This window comes from Sesamum indicum, linkage group LG1, assembly GCF_026168435.1.
Source record: "Sesamum indicum cultivar Baizhima isolate 11 linkage group LG1, ASM2616843v1, whole genome shotgun sequence".
In the NCBI taxonomy this organism is placed as follows: Eukaryota; Viridiplantae; Streptophyta; class Magnoliopsida; order Lamiales; family Pedaliaceae; genus Sesamum; species Sesamum indicum.
This window is the reverse complement of record NC_142657.1, coordinates 3,485,199-3,502,913: the sequence shown is the minus strand read 5'-3', so window position 1 is coordinate 3,502,913 and position 17,715 is coordinate 3,485,199. Positions and strand designations below refer to the sequence as shown.

General features: G+C 35.1%; 1 protein-coding gene and 1 long non-coding RNA gene across 3 annotated transcripts; one reads left to right on the top strand and one right to left on the bottom strand.

Moving 5' to 3' along the window:
* Window positions 1-241: 241 nt before the first annotated feature.
* On the bottom strand, window positions 242-4,308 carry LOC105155745 (uncharacterized). 2 transcript variants are annotated; one of them, XM_020696997.2, is made up of 4 exons: window positions 4,063-4,308; window positions 2,408-2,977; window positions 2,099-2,329; window positions 242-2,018 (listed from the first exon to the last, which is right to left on the bottom strand). In XM_020696997.2, the coding sequence occupies exon 4, from the start codon at window positions 2,014-2,016 to the stop codon at window positions 388-390; it is 1,629 nt and encodes a 542-aa protein (XP_020552656.2). In that variant the 5' UTR covers window positions 2,017-2,018; window positions 2,099-2,329; window positions 2,408-2,977; window positions 4,063-4,308; the 3' UTR covers window positions 242-387. The 2 variants fall into 2 exon arrangements, with proteins under 2 accessions (XP_020552656.2, XP_020552657.2); XM_020696998.2 differs by having other exon boundaries at window positions 2,099-2,278.
* Window positions 4,309-4,404: 96 nt separating this feature from the next.
* On the top strand, window positions 4,405-9,218 carry LOC110012678 (uncharacterized). The gene is made up of 2 exons (XR_002287872.2): window positions 4,405-7,646; window positions 7,726-9,218. It is a non-coding gene; the product is annotated as an uncharacterized LOC110012678 (long non-coding RNA).
* Window positions 9,219-17,715: the final 8,497 nt, after the last annotated feature.

Here is a 17,715-nt window from a genome sequence, read left to right as displayed (position 1 = left end):
TTATTATAATTTTTTTTAATTATATAATAAAAGTATGACGAGTCGCGATTTCAAATCTCGACTCGTCAATAAAATACACCGGAAAAATGCAAAAGTGGGAAAGCCGGGATATAAAATCCCGACTCCAAGTCGGGATTTTAAATCCCGACTTGGGTATTTTTCCTTTTTTTTTTCTTTTAAGTAAATTTATATAATTTATTTTATATATAATTAATTTTAATAACATACTAAAATCCAAAAATTAATAAAATTAACATTGCATTAACTTAAAAAATTATAATTAAGGATACAAATGTAATAGTTATTTATTTTGTACAATTGTATTAAATGTATAAATGTAAAAGTGTACATTTTTGTACAATTGTAAAAAATACAAAAAGTATACAATTAATTCTGGTTACCCGGTACTGACACATCTGATTGTGTTGAAAAATTTCTTTGTTGTGCTTGTTGTCGTGCACGCATTTGCGCCCAATCCATCTCATTGTGAATACGTGTTGTTTGATTTGGACCAGGGCGCGAAGAGATGCGAATAGTAGGATCGTGGACCAACTCAAATCCCGGTACATCCCAATAACTTTCGGAATGCACAGGTTCAAATGACTTAGAATATGTATTCTTATAAGCCATTATATCGTAATAATCCTTCACCATTAATGCAGCATTAATCATGTATGCAGCGCATACCTTTTGAGCGTGACTGCAATGAATACCAAATTGAGTCCATTTGTCGCAAGAATATTCTCGGTTCGCAATTTTGACAACATGGGTGTTGACTCCATGTCTACTGTGACGTCTTGTAACAACCGAGGCGGACTGTTGGAACTGATGGTATTTGGTGACGGTATGTTCAACAGAATTTTGATGCCAACGTGTGAACATTTTATGTGCAAAATCCATCCACAGTTGGTTGTTGGCCAACATTACAATACCTCTCGCTAACTTCTCACGGAAATGATGGACACTTCGCTGAAACGTCATCTCAGCAATTGCTGTCAACGGTAGGCGGCGAACCCCTTTCAATACTCCGTTTATGCATTCCGACATATTTGTCGTCAAAATTCCACATCGCCATCCACCATCATGTGATGCTGTCCATTTTTCCTTGTCGATCCTATCTAACCACTGAAATGCCTCTAGTGACTGGCTCTTTATCTCATCCATAATGCGATTGAATTTTCTGATCTGATATTCAGAGCCAGCTTTCCAACAAAGATCCTTCAACACAACATTTTTGTGTTTACTGTTGAAATTGGAACACACATGCCGCAAGCAATATCGGTGCATGTCGTTAGGTGACACGAAATCCGGATATTCACGTACAACTCTTGTGATTCCAGCATGGCGGTCAGAAATAAGGCAGATACCCCGTCGCCCCCGTATAGTATGTCTGCTCAATTGTCTAAAAAACCACTTCCAAGATAAATGTGATTCTTCATCGACAATTGCAAAAGCAAGCGGAAGTACTTGTTGATTTTCATCCTTGGCAGCAGCAATCAACATCTTGTGCTTGTACTTTCTGTATAGATGGGTCCCATCTACACTGATAAGGTTGCGACAGTGTTGGAACCCTTCAATACACGGCTTGAACGCCCAGAATATGTACCCTATAACATATCCACCGGTTGATGTGTCGCGGGCTTTGTTTTGCCATTCAACAATCGTTCTTGAATTATATTTTTGGAGAGCTCCCAAGTATTTGAGTAGGTTTTGAACGGAGTTCTCCCATGTGCCATAAACCATCTCACGTGCCATTTTCAAACTGTACAATGCCTTTTGATATGGTATATCGTATCCGGTATGGTCTTTCACAGTCTGGATGACATGCTTTATTTCGTACGATGGGTTGCATTTCACCTGTCCTAACAATAAAGACGCAACATATACTCTATCTAAATTACCGTGTTCGAGGGGCATTTGATTCAATATACATGTATAATCCCTTTCGTATTTTGTTATTGTCCACCTTCCCATTTTTTGTTTGAAAATGCCTCGTAGCTCCCATCTACACCACATAGCTGAAAAAAAATAAATACGAATCAGTCGAATAATTTTGTATGCTTATACATATACGACAAAAACATATATATATATATACCTTCAGTGTTATGCTTATACAATACTTTCCACTTGGCCTTTGAACTCTTAGCTACCCAATACTTGCATCGGACATATCATATTGAGTGATCTTTCACCGCCTTGATTAAAGCTTCTTTATTTTTGAATAGCATTCACACATCAAGTCTGCCTTCGTTTTTGTCATAAAATTTTGCATATCCTAAGTTCAGTACACCAATGGAATCCATTGGTACCTCCGGGATTGTTTGCTCTAAAAATGGTGTAGAGCGGTAAAATGTTTGTTGAGTAGTTCGATGTGGTGTAATCGATTGAGAGGATGTTGACGTACCTTGTACAAAATTTTCGGCCACAACATTTATGTCAACATCTTGTATTCCATCCTCCGGTGGAATTGGATAATCCATTTCATTCGGTTCGGAAGCTGCATCTGATTCATTAGCCAAACTGCCTGCAATAGGGTCTTCTGGCGACAGTGTCTTGTGTAGAAGTTGGTATAAAATGGGAGATGGATGGAGTATGTGAGTGGGTGGGTCTGTGTAATTGAGTTCAATATTATCGAGCCCTTGCGTAACAGACAACAGGTTGGGAGTATAACACTCTATCTCATAATTTGATGTGCATGCACCAAAATCGGTGTTAGAAGTACCTGCACCGAAATTAGTGTTATACGTACCCGGGAAATTTTTGTAGTTGGAAGATGACGGAAACCCTTGGCTTGATAACATCGCTATGTATTCCCCCCACTGTTGACTCATCTGTGAGTTGTCATCCACCTATTGTTGAGTCATATTTTGGGAATCGAAAGCTCCCCAATCTCGGCCAATTTGTGGAGCATCGTCGTGGTGGATTTGTATAGTTTCGACGAAAATTTCCATGAGTGGGAATTCAATTGTAGGATCTGTGAAAAATGACAAGGTATCGTCATCCTTTATTGGTATGAGTGTTTTCTTTATTCGCCCGAGGTATTGGCACGAATGTTTTGCAGATACATTTAACGAAAATTGGGAGCTATCAACACCAATTTTTTTATAGATTTTTTATGGAAATTGATCGTAAGTGGATGAACAAGGGATTCTCATCGCTGCAATGGGCGACTGATCATATGTAACAGAACATCCATCACTCGATAATTCACCATCAAAATACACAAAAATCTCAATGCGAGAAGATGAAGCAGACATTTTTTATATGAGAATGGCGTGAAATTTCAAAATGTGTTTGATATGAGAATAGCGTGAAATTTCAAAATGTGTTTGATATGAGAGTGGCGTAAAATTCTGCTGAAACCTACCATATTTATACATGTCCAAAATACGAACATTAGTAATGAAACCTACCATATTTATTTTTACACGGGTACTCAGCGCAAACTGCGCTGCAACGTTTAGGCTAGTACGCGACCTACCAGCCTTATTAAAGGCTGGTGGCCTACCAGCTTTTAATAAGACTAGTGGCGTACATATATATAATATACATATACATATATATACAAACATATATATTACAAATATATAATATATATACATATATATTTACATATATATCATAGATATATAAATATATTTATAATGTATATCACATACAAATATATTATATATATTATATAAATATATATATAAATATATATTAAGAAACAATAGGACTATTTTTACAAGATAATAAGTCACCGACAACCTTCCATAAAATTATATTTAAATATAATATGCCAAACTGCCCCTAACAATGCCTTCATCATGGCTGATAATGGTGTCTTACCAGGAACCATATATTTAAAATATAATCTTATTTCAAGGCCAGTTATTATTATTCAACCTACATGTTCTTATTATTTAATCCTAGACACTCATGATGCCAAATTAATGTTAGTGTAATTAACAGTTAGGAATCAACACATAAATAAGTTAGCCTATAAGGCAAAACATGAACAAAATTAAAACTGTAAATAAATACAGTAAAATTAAAATAAAGCAAGTAAAAACTTACAGTAGTCCGTAGGCAATTGCAAATTTCTTATTGATATATTAAATTTACAAGGAGGGGGAGTGCTCAGCACATGAGCAAAGGAAAGTAAAAGAAAGAGAGATTTTGTCCAATTCTCCTTTCTTCGTTTTTTCCTACTGAATACATAAACATTTGCATTTATAGAATGCAGAGACGCCTAACCCTACAATCTACAGTAGAAATCCGAAATTTTCGGGATGAAAATTCAAAAAGTTCTACAGTGAATAGTACTACAATAATGGAACTAAAAGTCAAAAGATGAATAGTGAAAATTCGGGATTCCCGGGCTCTTGTCTGGATATGATGTCATGGATGATGTCATCCTATGATTTTATGATGTCATGGATGATGTCAATCTTCTATCATTATTTCTTTCCTGTACTAGCTTGATTTGAGGAAGATCCTTCCATATCTTTTTTGTGAATTCTTTCTACCAAGGTTTCTTTGATAAATTCAAAAATATTTTCAAAATCTGCCTCATTGGGATCCTGAGCATCTTGCATAAATTTGGATGTCATTGTTGAATCTGATTTGGTCGATTTATTATCTTCCCCAAATTGAGACATGAGATCTTTTTTTCATCTCTTCTACATATGCAGATATCACCTGTTCTTTTGTTAGCGTTTCTGACCTCATTTTGAATTTTCTTGTGATATGATCAAAAGGAGATGGGGTACCAACATATTCTTGTTGATTTTCATAAAAGCTTATTTGCCTTTCAATGAGATCTATTGTGTCTTTTCCAAATATTTCCTTTGTGCTGGGATCGATTTTCATCATTTTATCCCAAAATTTAATATGGGATCCTGTATAAGCAGGGAATTTCTGTATCTGTATAACTGATTTCTGGAGTCCATTTTCAAATCTAGGGTATTGAAAATTCAATAAAGAAGAAACATGAGGCTATTCCCTCAATAAATAATTTTGTTTCTTGCTTCTTTAAAAGTTGCGGTGAAATTTCTACCCATTTATCAAAAAGGAATTTTATCTTTTCTGGCAAGATATTTGGAGTAGGACCGAAGCAATAAAATCAGTGTATAAACCAGTGTGGAATTTCCATGTTATGAACATGAGAACAAATTTTTATAAACCATGAATGTTTGTGCTTATCATTTTCATAATTGAGTACCTTTATAAAGGCATCATAATAATCCCAGTAATTATATTTTACTGCTGATTTATTAATCATAATTTCTCTGTCTCTCATTGGAGAAATTCCCCAATCTTCCAAAGGTATAACCTTCTTTATAATCATTTTGCTAAAATTATAAATTTCTTTATTAGTACCAGTAAAGTGTGATATTTCATACGACCCATTTTGAACAAGTATTTGTTCATAAAAATACCTGGACTTATAAGTCCTTGCAGGTAAGGATGAATTATCCAAGTACCTTTGTATCAAAATCCATGGATCATTTTTTCATTTCAGATCTTTTTCTTCCAAAAGAAATATAATTTTCTTATGCTGTTTTTTTGAAAATCCAATATTATTGGATTTAGATTCTTCGTCACCAATTATTTTGGCATATGAGGGACTATTATCTCCTTCATTCTCAGTCTGTTGACCTTTTTGAATTCTAAAAATACCTGATATTCAGGATCTTGTGATAAATCTATTGCTATAAGCTTTTGTTTACTGTGCTGAGACTAATCTCAGGTGTTTTACTTCTGCCACCTCTTCCTCTATAAGAGGAAGATCCTCTACCTCGGAAATTCATTCCTTCCATTAGTTAAAATATTCGAAGAATAAGAATAGATATTGCAAGATTTGCAAAAAAATTGGCCATACTGCAAATATTGCTGGACTAAAAAGAAAATTAATAATCTTGAAATTTCAGATGATATAAAAAATATAATAATACAAACTCTCCAAGAATTGGATTCTAAAAAAACAGAAACAGAATCAATAAGTACTATTGAATCAGAAGGAGAGGAATTAAATGTATTAGATAATGAAAATGTTTCTGAATCAGAGACAGAATGTGAACCTTGTAATCTAGGACTAGCCTGTCCTAAAGAAATAAATAAAATCGATAATAAGAATAATATTGAACAATCTAAAATTTTATAAAAACTATCTCAATTTTCAGATATGAAAATTAATGTTCTTTACTTCAAATCATACTTTTGAATTATTAAAAGCAATTAAAGATCCGAAATTAAGGATGCAAATTATTGATGAAATTAATACTGAATCTAGTACTTCCACTTCTCATAATCTAGAGGAAGAATTAAATGAATTTTTTTTTAATCCAAACAAATCATATAATATGACTGAAGTAATGAATCAACTTAGAAATAAATATCAACATAAAGAAGATAATATATCTTTTCAAAATCTTTATAAAGAAATAAATAATTTAAAAGAAGAAATTAAAATATTAAGAAATCAAAATATCATTAAAGAATCTAGAATTTCTAACCTAGAAAATATTTTTCGATTAGAAAAAATGTCTCATAATAATAATCAATTAGAAATATATAAATATATTTATAATATATATCATATATATACAAATATATAATATATACATTATATAAATATATAATATATATTATATAAATATATAATATATATGTATATATATATAAAGGGTTGGGAAGCGTGCCAGCCCCTTAATGAAAGGCTGGCCGCGGCCAGTGATGGGTCAATCAAAAATTGACCCATCAGTAATTTTTTTAATTTTAAAAATAATTAAACCGTCAACAACCATTATAAATTTGAGCGTTGAATACTCACTGCATTCAAAAACTCTCAACTTTCAATTTTTCATTACATTCAAAACCATTTGTGTGAGGTAATTTTCGTAGTGTTATTTTTCGTACAAATGGATAGACGTTCAGTTTACGGTCCTCGTGATGGTACTGTATTATCTCAACAAGCCCAACAACCTAGATGCCGTACTAATTTCACGGCATGCGGATGGTAGCTTTTGGAGTCATTTTCACCAAAATAATATATTTGAGCGTGTACAAGAAATCCTACACCAAGTAGGATTTTATGGAGTCTACAGGTGTGGACGCCTTCAATTAAATCAACACCCCATCACTGCATTAGTGGAGAAGTGGCGATCGGAGACGCACACTTTTTATTTTCGTGTAGGGAAAGCCACAATTACGCTACAAGATATTCAAATAATATGGGCACTCCCAATAGACGGTGAGCCGGTGACTGAAATTGATCTCGACCGCCCAACACAACAATGACAAGAATATTGCCTTACTTACATAGGCTTTAGTCCAGATGCAAATGTGTTGAAGGGCTCGAGACTACAGACGTCCGCAATTACATCTCATTTGGCGGCGGTCGAAATCACTTATAACACTCCCCATGCTGTCGTCGTCCAGTACGCACGTGCCGTTGCATTACTTCTATTTGGGGGATTGATGTACTCAGATTCCTCAAGTAACTATGTCTCATTACTATATCTCTCAAAATTAGAAGATATAGAAACCGTGAGGAACTATAGTTGGGGAGTGCTGTGCTGACATTTTTATATCGCGAATTATGCAATGCGAGCACAAAAGGCAAAGCGGCAATTGGTAAGGCGCTGCAATTGCTACAGGTAAAATTGACAAAAACTCTTACACATTTTTTTTGCTATTAATATTCATTAATAACAAATATTTGTATTGTTCGTGCAGATTTGGGTATGGTCACGGATTACGCCACTTTGTCCTGGACTTGGTGCCCAATGACTATTTATGGGCTAAGTCCAAATGGACAACAATTGCTGGCTCCCAGCAGCACCATATGGTGCTACTTGGAATTGTCAGCACACTTTCACCACTACAGTACGGGGAACTGTCCGAGTCATACGAGAAATATTGGATGACATGTAGGCGGATCATGTAACTTATTTTTAATATTATTCATATATTTATACCGTGAATTAAATTCGTATTAATTTACATCTTTGAATTTATTACAGTTCATATGACAGCCGTATGACATGGACTCGGATGTCATTATGGCTTACGCCGATGAATTGAACCCCCAGTTGTGGAGGTCATCCGTTCCATTGATATTCTACACAATAGTTGAAATGCATCATCCCGAACGGGTTGTTCGTTAATTCGGGATGAGGCAAAATGTACCAGAATCGATGGATACCCAGGATATGAGCCTCCATCAGATTTTCCGTAAAAATCACGCGGGTCGCAGATTGGTATCTGCAACACATACAATATATCACAAGATGGTAAAGACGATATGATACAGTTGTACATAGGCCACTCATTTCCAATAGAAGGGAAATAGAATGAGGTTATTGGGAATGGTACTACAACATAACAAGAAATGTCGTGTCGTCATCTACTGATAGATGTGTGGAAAGCGGGTATCAACCTGGAGAAGCACCTATGTTGAAAGTTGTGGTACGTTGTTATATAATATTACATATTTTATTTTAACAACACAAGGCTCATTATTTTTCTACACTTTTCAAGCAAATGAGGTAAATGCCCTTGAAACTTTATGTCGATTTAGACCACCAAATATTGAAGAATATAGTCAATTGGTGGATAGATTTGAACATGGGTTACATATTATCAAGGAAGCTATAATCCAATAGCCACAACAAATTGCTTCTCCATCCGATTATGCTCCCACAACATCCCACAGGCAAAGAACAAGTTCTAGCCGAATGTCAACTGGTTCAGTTGAACGTCATGATATTGAGGTGGAACCGTCTCAAGATTATTACGTGCCTCAACCGTCTCAAGATTATTACGTGCCTCACCCGCCTCAAGATTATTACATGCCTCAAACGTCTCAAGATGAATGGTTTCAATCGACTCCGTATATGCCAAACATAACACAAGATTATTCTCTTGACCTTGATCTTGGTATTAATCAAATATATGCACAAGGATATAATATTTCACCAATTTCATTTCAATCGTTTGGTGCATATCGTGACAACGTGGAGTCAAATTCTGCAACAACATCAAGTCGGTTTGGTGGTAATGAAAATGAGGCGCAAAATGAGCCAGTGCAAAATGTGGACGAGGAAATAAGAAGACCTCGGCGTCAACGCCACAAACGGCATTGTGGAACGGGTGGACATTTTTTTATATTTGTAATTGTATAATTTAATGTAATTTTTAATAATTGTACAAAATAAATAATTATTATATTTGTACCATTAATTATAAGTTTTTAAGTTAATGCAATGTTAATTTTATTATTTTTTGGATTTTAGTATGTTGTTAAAATTAATTATATATAAATTAAATTATATAAATTTATTTAAACGAAAAAAAAGAAAAATACCAAGTCGGGATTTAAAATTCCGACTCCTAGTCTTTTGTGTTTTTTTTTGTATATTTTATTGAAATCGCAACTTGTCATAATTTTATTATATATTTCAAAAAATTATAATAATATAATTTTTTTTAATAGTAAAAAATTAAATAACCCGAGCTACAATTAACCCAAAACAACAAACATTCAGAAGATTCACATTTTTATCATCATTACAAGATTTTCAATTCATAAATCTTGTTTTCATCATAAATGTTTATATATTATTAAACTTCATAATAATTAAATTAATTATATGTAATATATTTGTTGTATAATTATATATACTTGAAATTATACATGCATAAATCATTCATATTGGTAGATGAATTAAGAGAAGTTTATGAAGGAGGACAAAGAGAAAAAGATTGCCCACCTAAGACTACATAAAAATCATTTTATAGTACAGATCAAGTTAATTATTTGGAATAATTTTTGAAAATTTGTAACGGCCTTTGTAATGGCACCCCCTACTGCTAATTTTTTGGGCGTTACAAAATCTTTGTAACGGCTTGCTTGAAAGTCGTTATAATTTGTAATGGCTCTATTAACGGCCATGAGAGACCGTTACTAAAGTTGTCTAATAGCAAAAAATGTATTTGGACCTGCTTTTGGAACCTCTAAATTGATTTTGATTTAATTGTTACTGGAACGGCCTTTGTAACACATATAGATTTGACTGTGCTTGAATTTTGGCATGGATTTTAGAATACTCTTTGAAACGACCATGCATTATGTTGTAATGGTTGTTATATCAAGTTTTATATTTCTTTTTGCAACAGTTTTTGTAACGACATTTGTAACTCTATATGCGTATATTGGTTTAAGTTTTGTATTTGCCTTTGCTAATGGTTTTTATACTGCTTTAGTAATAACTTTTTGGACGGCCTTTTTCAAATTTGATAACTATCTTTTGCACGGTCTTTGTAACGGCTTCATAATTATATGACAGTAATTCGAATTCCAAAAGTTGTTACAAATGCAATGACAAAGAAATATTTTTTTATAATATTTAATTGTGTTTAATCAATTTTAATATTTATTTTTTTAAAAATAAATGACTAAATTTTTTGTTATATCTAGAAAGTTTTAATTTCATAAATGTGCAATATTATATAAGAAAACATATAACATAACAAGAAAATAAAAATATTATTTTTACATTTCTATTTTTATAAATTAAAAAAAAATCCTAATCGGGTACCGGGGGATCAGTTGGAGGATCAAGCCGGGTGGGATCCATCCGCCGTATCCACTCCTTGAGCCTCGCTTGTCTTTTTCGGGCTCATGCTTATGGTATGGTCCCGTGCCTCGTGCCTTTCCCCAACATATATATTCCTGCAGGCATCCATTTCGAACCAGCCGTTCCATTTCAGTTTTCAGGTGTCGACATTCCTCAGTGTATGCCCATAATCATTATAGAAACGACAAAATTTATTCGACTAGGTCTGTGGGGACCATCCTTGACAAATTTGGGATAGGACAGCAGATCCTTGCCCTCAACAACCATGAGGGCCTGGGTTATAGGAACGGTCAGTGGAGTGTATACAACGTTTATCCTTTGCCAGAATGGCTTTTTATCCTTGAAATCTGATCGAGGTTTGTTAGAGGGACCTCCCTCCTTTATCTCTTTTCTTTTTTGTCCACGTCCTCCTCTCTTAGATGCCTGGGCATCCTCCATATTAATAGATTTGGCCGCTTGAGCCAAAAGAGCATCAAATTTGGTTTCAGGCTTCTTAGCCAGGGATTTGAAGAAATCTTTATCTAAGAGCCCTTGTGCAAAGGTACTTGCTTTGACTTCTTGAGTAGCAGAGGGGATTTCCAGAGAGGCTATGTTTAACCTTTGAAGATATTCCTTTAAATATTCTCTTTCTTTTTAACGTAGGGAAAATGCCCAATTCAGCCTTCCTGTGTTTCTTGCTACTGGCGAATTGTTGCAAGAAGAGAGAGCGAAATTCCTGAAAAACTCCCTATCATACCCGGGGGTAGTTGATTGAACCATTGCTGAATTATCCTGGAAAAGGTGGTGACGAAAACTCGACATCTAATCCCATCGGTGTATCTATGCAAGAGTGCAACATTTTCAACACGAGACAGGTGTTCTTGGGGGTCCGTAGTGCTGTCGTATTCCATTGTAGCCGAAGTCCTACAATTGAGGGGTAATTCGTCTTCTATCACCCCTTCGGCAAAACGGATACCTTGTTGCTCCTCAGAGGGTGCTCCCATCACCTGATGTTGAACATCTTGAACTCCTTTTTGTAAACATTCCAACCGGACACGCCATTGAGAAGGGACGTCCCCTAGCTGGGGTCACATTAGCATATCCAAGCCTTTAGTGACATTTGATGTAGGGGCAAGAGGGGCCGGGTCATTTTCTTCAGGTACACTTGTATCAGAGGGAGTTATTGCTCCAATCGGGGCCAATATTTCCGATTGTTCAGGGATGGTAGCAACGATCATTTGCTAGATGGCCGCCAGGAGGGTTGAGGACAGTTCTCCTGAGGAAGTGTATGAGGAAATACTGCATCGTGGGGGATCAACCACAGGGTCTGCAGGCCTAGGGGGTGCTGGGACCGGGGTTCCACTGGTAGGCGCCAAGGAGGTCCCTGACATGACCTGCAGAGCCTGGGTGTTGCCAGGCACCTCCACCTAATTTTGCTTGCTCAATACATTAGTGGGGGTTTTCCATTGTCACTCACGTCTTTAGCTCTATTTTTCCCCACACACGGCGTCGATTAATGCGTGCGAGGAACACATGGGTCCGACGACCTTAGGCCAGAATATGGTTTTCTGATTAAAAGGAGTAGGAATTTTGAAGAGCGGACCTGCAGAAAAAATATTAGTACTCCGACACCCAAGTCAGTGTTTAATACGAGAGAAATATAACAAATAAAAATGTTAAGATGATGAATACTGGTTCTGTTGCCAAAGATATGATGATCGTAATAACGTTCTCGAAAAATAAGATAGGAGGGAGAGAGAGTCGTCCCCTCACCCAGGGGTGAAAACCTATATTTATAGGAGAGTCCTTTGGTAGGAGGGAGGCATCCTCGATTCCGAAATTTCATGGTAGTTGGTTAGGGTGAGAGTCTTAGGTTGATAGAGAGTCTTGGTGCCCTAGGTCTCCTACCTTACTAGGGACTCTTCATGCCGCCACAATCCGAGTTGTTTGGACACGTTGTTGCTGATTGGATGCCATGCGGGAGGGGAGTCATCATTTGGGCTTGACTGAACTTGATATTTGGGCTAAGCTTAGTAGGTGCTGGTTGGGCCGTGTTTCGTTTTTGGGCCTTCAACTAGTTTGGGCTGTTAGAAGTTTGGGCTAGTGGCTTCTATTTATCAGGCCTCTGTCAAACTTAGGTCAAATTCATGTGAGCTTGATCTCTCATTTCTCTTGGGTTGACGGAGCTTATTGGGCTGACCCGTAGTTTGGACCATCCTTGATATATACATCAATTTTTCATAGATACAAATAATTACACACATATTTTCAGAAAATATCATAAATACAAATAATTTTATAAACATATTTCTAACAATTAACAATTTTAGAAATATACCCAACCAAAAATTATATATACAGAAAAAATAAAAAGAAAAATAGAAAATTAACAACAAGAAACAGAAAAATATTGTGAAATTTGTTTTTGGAATTTTTCTAAAAACTTTCTGAAAATTACCTATTATTTCAGAACAGAACCGAAACTTAAGAAAAACATATATGAAATATTTCAAAAACTATATTAATATTTTATAAGATATTTTAATATTTCCCAAAATTATATAAATGATTAAAATTTTTTTAATATCAAAACATTTTAAAAATTGCATAAATTTATTAGATTTTTTTTTAAATTACAAAAATTACATAACATAATTATTTTTTATGATTTTTTTTTAAAAATTATCTAAAATATCAAACCAAGAATAATTTGAATATAACAACCAAAATTGAAACCATGAAAGGAAATATGAAGATCTAAGTAAATAATGATTATAACAAATTATATAATGATTATACAAATAGAAATTGTAACAAGAATATTTTATGAAGCAGAAATTAAAGACAATTATAGTTTGAAGAAAACCTACTTGAATATCAGAATTTTTGTACAAAGAATTTACAGAACAATTGGATGTATAGAGATATTGATTATCCAAGACATTCGATTTATGTATTATGAAAGAAGAACTGAATGAAGAAGAACTAGATGAAGAACAAAAGGAAGAACTTGGAAGAAACAAATACTAGAGAAGTGAGTGTGTGTGAGAAATGCCTTCAAAAGAGTTGTGTTCTCCTACAATTGCCTCTATTTTGTGTTCTCCTACAATTGCCTCTATTTATAGAAATGATTTATCTTCTCTTTCTTCATGCACTTGAATAATTTGACTGATTGTGACTGTCATTTAAGTCTCCATAATGCAACTAGTGGGCTGCAAAAGCTGAAATAAAAATAAATTTTTGAATTTTGATTTTTTTTTACATCATCCTCTATTTCTATGGAATTGTTACATCATCCTAAATTTATATGGAATGAAACTAAAAATCCCAAAAAAATCATCATCGTTTTCGTCTCCAAGGTGGATTGGCAATGGAGAGTCTTCTTTGTCACTTTGTATTTCCTCGAGAAATTTTTGCATTGTCTCTGTGGTTGTTGCTTTGGCAATTCTTGCTGACAAATTGTTTTTCCTTAGTCGAAATTGTTTTTGCTCCGAATTAATCTCTTTCCCAAGAATTGTTGACGTTTTGCATATAGTGGGATTTTGTTTGAACCATTCTAAAATTGTTGTTTGTTCAAAAGTTTTCGTGTTTATTTTGTCCCATCATTTTACGCAATATTTCTTTCCCAGAGAAAATAAAATTGTGTCTTCATCAATTTGGAGGGGTTTGAATTGAGGTTCAATTTTCAGTATTCAGGTCAGATTAAATTGAATGTAAAATTTGAACAAATTGGGAAGGTATTATCCTGGAAACATGCTGATCTTGAGATTTTCTGTAAAGAATTTGAATGCTTCTTGGACCGATTTTGGGAGAATTTATGTTTTTGGACCGAAATAATACCACCATCTGACAAACCAATTTAGAATTTTTTTTGGGGCAATTTTGGCACCGAAAAGGAAATAGAAAGATTTGGTGTTTTTCTCATTTTGTTTGAGAAGGAAATGTTGAAAGGTTTTGATGTAATCCCAATAGGAAATCAATGGATATTTTTTATTTAGAATATTTTTGAGCTCATAAGGACTTTTTCCCAGTCTGACAAGGAGATAATGAAATTGATGAAAATTTTTCTGTAGCCAATTTGTGAGGAGTTGGTTGTTGCTCCTTTGGGGGGCATATTTTGAATGAAAATGAATTTTGTTGAGACAAGAATGTCTTCATAGAATTATTAAGGGAAAAAGAAAACTTTAGTACATTAACATCGTCTCCGTTCAATTTTGGTACACTAACTTTTGCAATATCAATTTTATTAAACTATCTTTCAAATTCGCGTAAATCTGGTCCATCATCCAATTTTATGACCATTTTACCCTTTCAAGGAAAATAGCTAGATAATCCATTTTCATGCTCTTAAAATGGCCCAACATGCTTCCGAAATAAATTAAGACTCCATAAATTCATATCTTGCTTTGACCGCTCTGTTTCCGGGTATTCTAAGTCCTCTGTTTTACGGACTTCTTCTAACCACACGACTGTAGCAGATGGTTCACAGGAACTTTGCTCCTTTAGTAACAAAACAGCACAACCCTATTTTGTTTCCTACCTTAGGGCATAAAAGAGACTCCAATACAGGGACTTAATAAAATTTTGGATAAACAGGTTGAACAAAAGCCTATCTTTTATTGAACAATTATAGAGAATATTACATAGACATTATTCTTCCGTTGGAGGACACAACTTTTTAGCCTCTCATGGTGTAAAGGACTTGAGTTGTTACGGAAACTCCCATTAATTGAAGAATTAAAATACTATAGAAAAAGGACTCAGAACTCTAATGCTTTGAAGAGTAGGAGAAGTTTTCTAATGTTCTCCTTCTGCTTCATTGCATCTTTATTTATAGGCGTCCGCGGATTTCAAATTTGGACTCCAAACTTGTTTTGTGATGACGTCATTGCGTTCGTCATCGCTTCGTGATTTTCAACTGTTGTTCATAATAATTTGTCGGTCACATGATTTCCAACTATCTTTCCTGCTTTTCTGACTATGGGCCTTTGTCGTTTTCTGCCGACAATCTTATCCTTACTTTTTTATATTTTTTAATTTTTACTTCTTTTTGTAAAAATTTTTCTCTTTTTCTTGTCTTGGTCTGGTTCGGGTTTATTCGTGACCTAAATTTTTGTCACGAACAGGGGCTTCTCTTGTTTCTCACAGCAAGGGCATAAATGATTATGCCATTGCCCAACATGCAACATGCTGCACGTCTTCATTCTTGTGGCTTCGGTTGCTGGCAGCTTATTTTCCCAGATTAACATACTCTTTTTCTCGAATAAGTTTTCAGCGAACTTAGTGCTTTTTCCTGTCATGGAGTTTAATAGGAACGATCCATTCACTTTGTTTCAGAAGATTTTGAACGGATACTTGACTTTATTCATCTCCATGAGACAAACCCATAATCCCCAAGTTCTCCTAGTAGAGATACTGTCTTCACTAATGGCCGATACTAAGGGAGCTTCTCCTAAGGTAGCTTTGATCTTGTTGAAAACCACCATATCTGGTCTCTGCAGCTTCATGAAATGGAATGCTGGATGAGACCCCTTTCCTGCAGTTTCTGGAGCTACTGAAACGAATTTTATCTCCAAAACGTCGCCTCTCCTTAAGTCGGGGTTATTTTGCCATGAATCAAAAACTACCCCACTAATCTACTCCGGAAGTTTTGAGATTTTCGAAAAACTTGGTGACATAGTATGAACTGAAACAAGAGCTTCAAAATCAAACCATTCCCAAACATCTTCTGGTTTGACCCTTCTAACATCCAGACCCTATTATATTTTTCGGATGTTTCGATGATGGTCTTGCCTGAGTTTACTCCTTTCCGAGAAATTAATTTTTCCGACATACGCTGGTAATCCTGCCAAGCAGAAGAAGATATTAACTCATTAGTATTATCCTTAGAGGTGTCTGTCATCGGCCTAAGGCTAATCTCTCCCTCCTTAACTCCGGAGGTGTTGGGTTGACTTGAATCATCAGGAGTTTGTACTTCCTGAGACTCAATTGTTGCCGTTTCACCAGAGTCTGGTGATGACCTTGTGCAATCGTTACTTCAATCCGATGCTACAGGTCTAGAGCCTTGTACTCTAAAGGCATGTTTTGGGTCATGCTCCCTCAACTTGTGAGTGATCCCCGAAGGTGACGCCTTCCGAATTGATTCTCGTAAGTCATTTCATAGCGAGGTGGATGCTAATAAGGAACTCCTTATTGCGACCTGGATAGTGTCTAGATCGGTTCTTTGAATTTGTCCGGCAAACTTGGGTATTAACCGCTAGCTGTCCGAACTTTTTGTCAAGCTCCTTGAGGTTTTTTCGGAGATGCCTGAGTCTCAACATGATGGAGTTTGCTTCAGATGCCTCCATCTCTCGTCAGAAAATCTGCAAGAACGTTTTCAAGAGATTTTATAATGACAATATTATAGCAATAATATTGGCATTCAACATGCCATTTGATAATACGAGTTTTCTCTATCTTCGATTCTAATTTATTTTTTCAGAAAGCTTTAACATTAGTATTATCAATTTTTAAAGTAATTCTTTAGCAAGTAAAAATAAAGGCCATTTTTTAAAAGCTTTGCAAACCGCAAAGAATTCTTTCTCGTTGATGTGCCAGACTTTGCCTGTTGTTCTGAGAACAACCCTCTTGTATATCTACTAGGTTCTTCCCCTGTAGTTGTCCTCTTCATGTGTAGCACCCCCTTCGCTACAAGGGCTATATATACCCTAAATGTTATACTTATAGTAATCCCTGTGTTTATATATATAAATGCACATAATCATCTAATCAATATACATACGTATTCACAACGTCATAACGACATAGTCAACCCACAACATCACATATATACAAATCAAACACCACAGGTGATCCACCACAGTTGATCTCTACGCCCATGTTCTCTTTATACAAACAAAATAAGATTTGTACTCTAGAGAGGAGAAAACAGCATACTGGCCCGACCTGACTGAGTATAGTGCGTAGACCTATTATTCAACAGTCAGATACATCAAAGTCTACTCCTGAAAGAAAATATCAACAGAGGGATGAGCCTGCCACTCAGTAAGTAAATAATCAGCCCTATCTATATATGTATAGCAAACACAGTCCAAGATATGATAAGTAA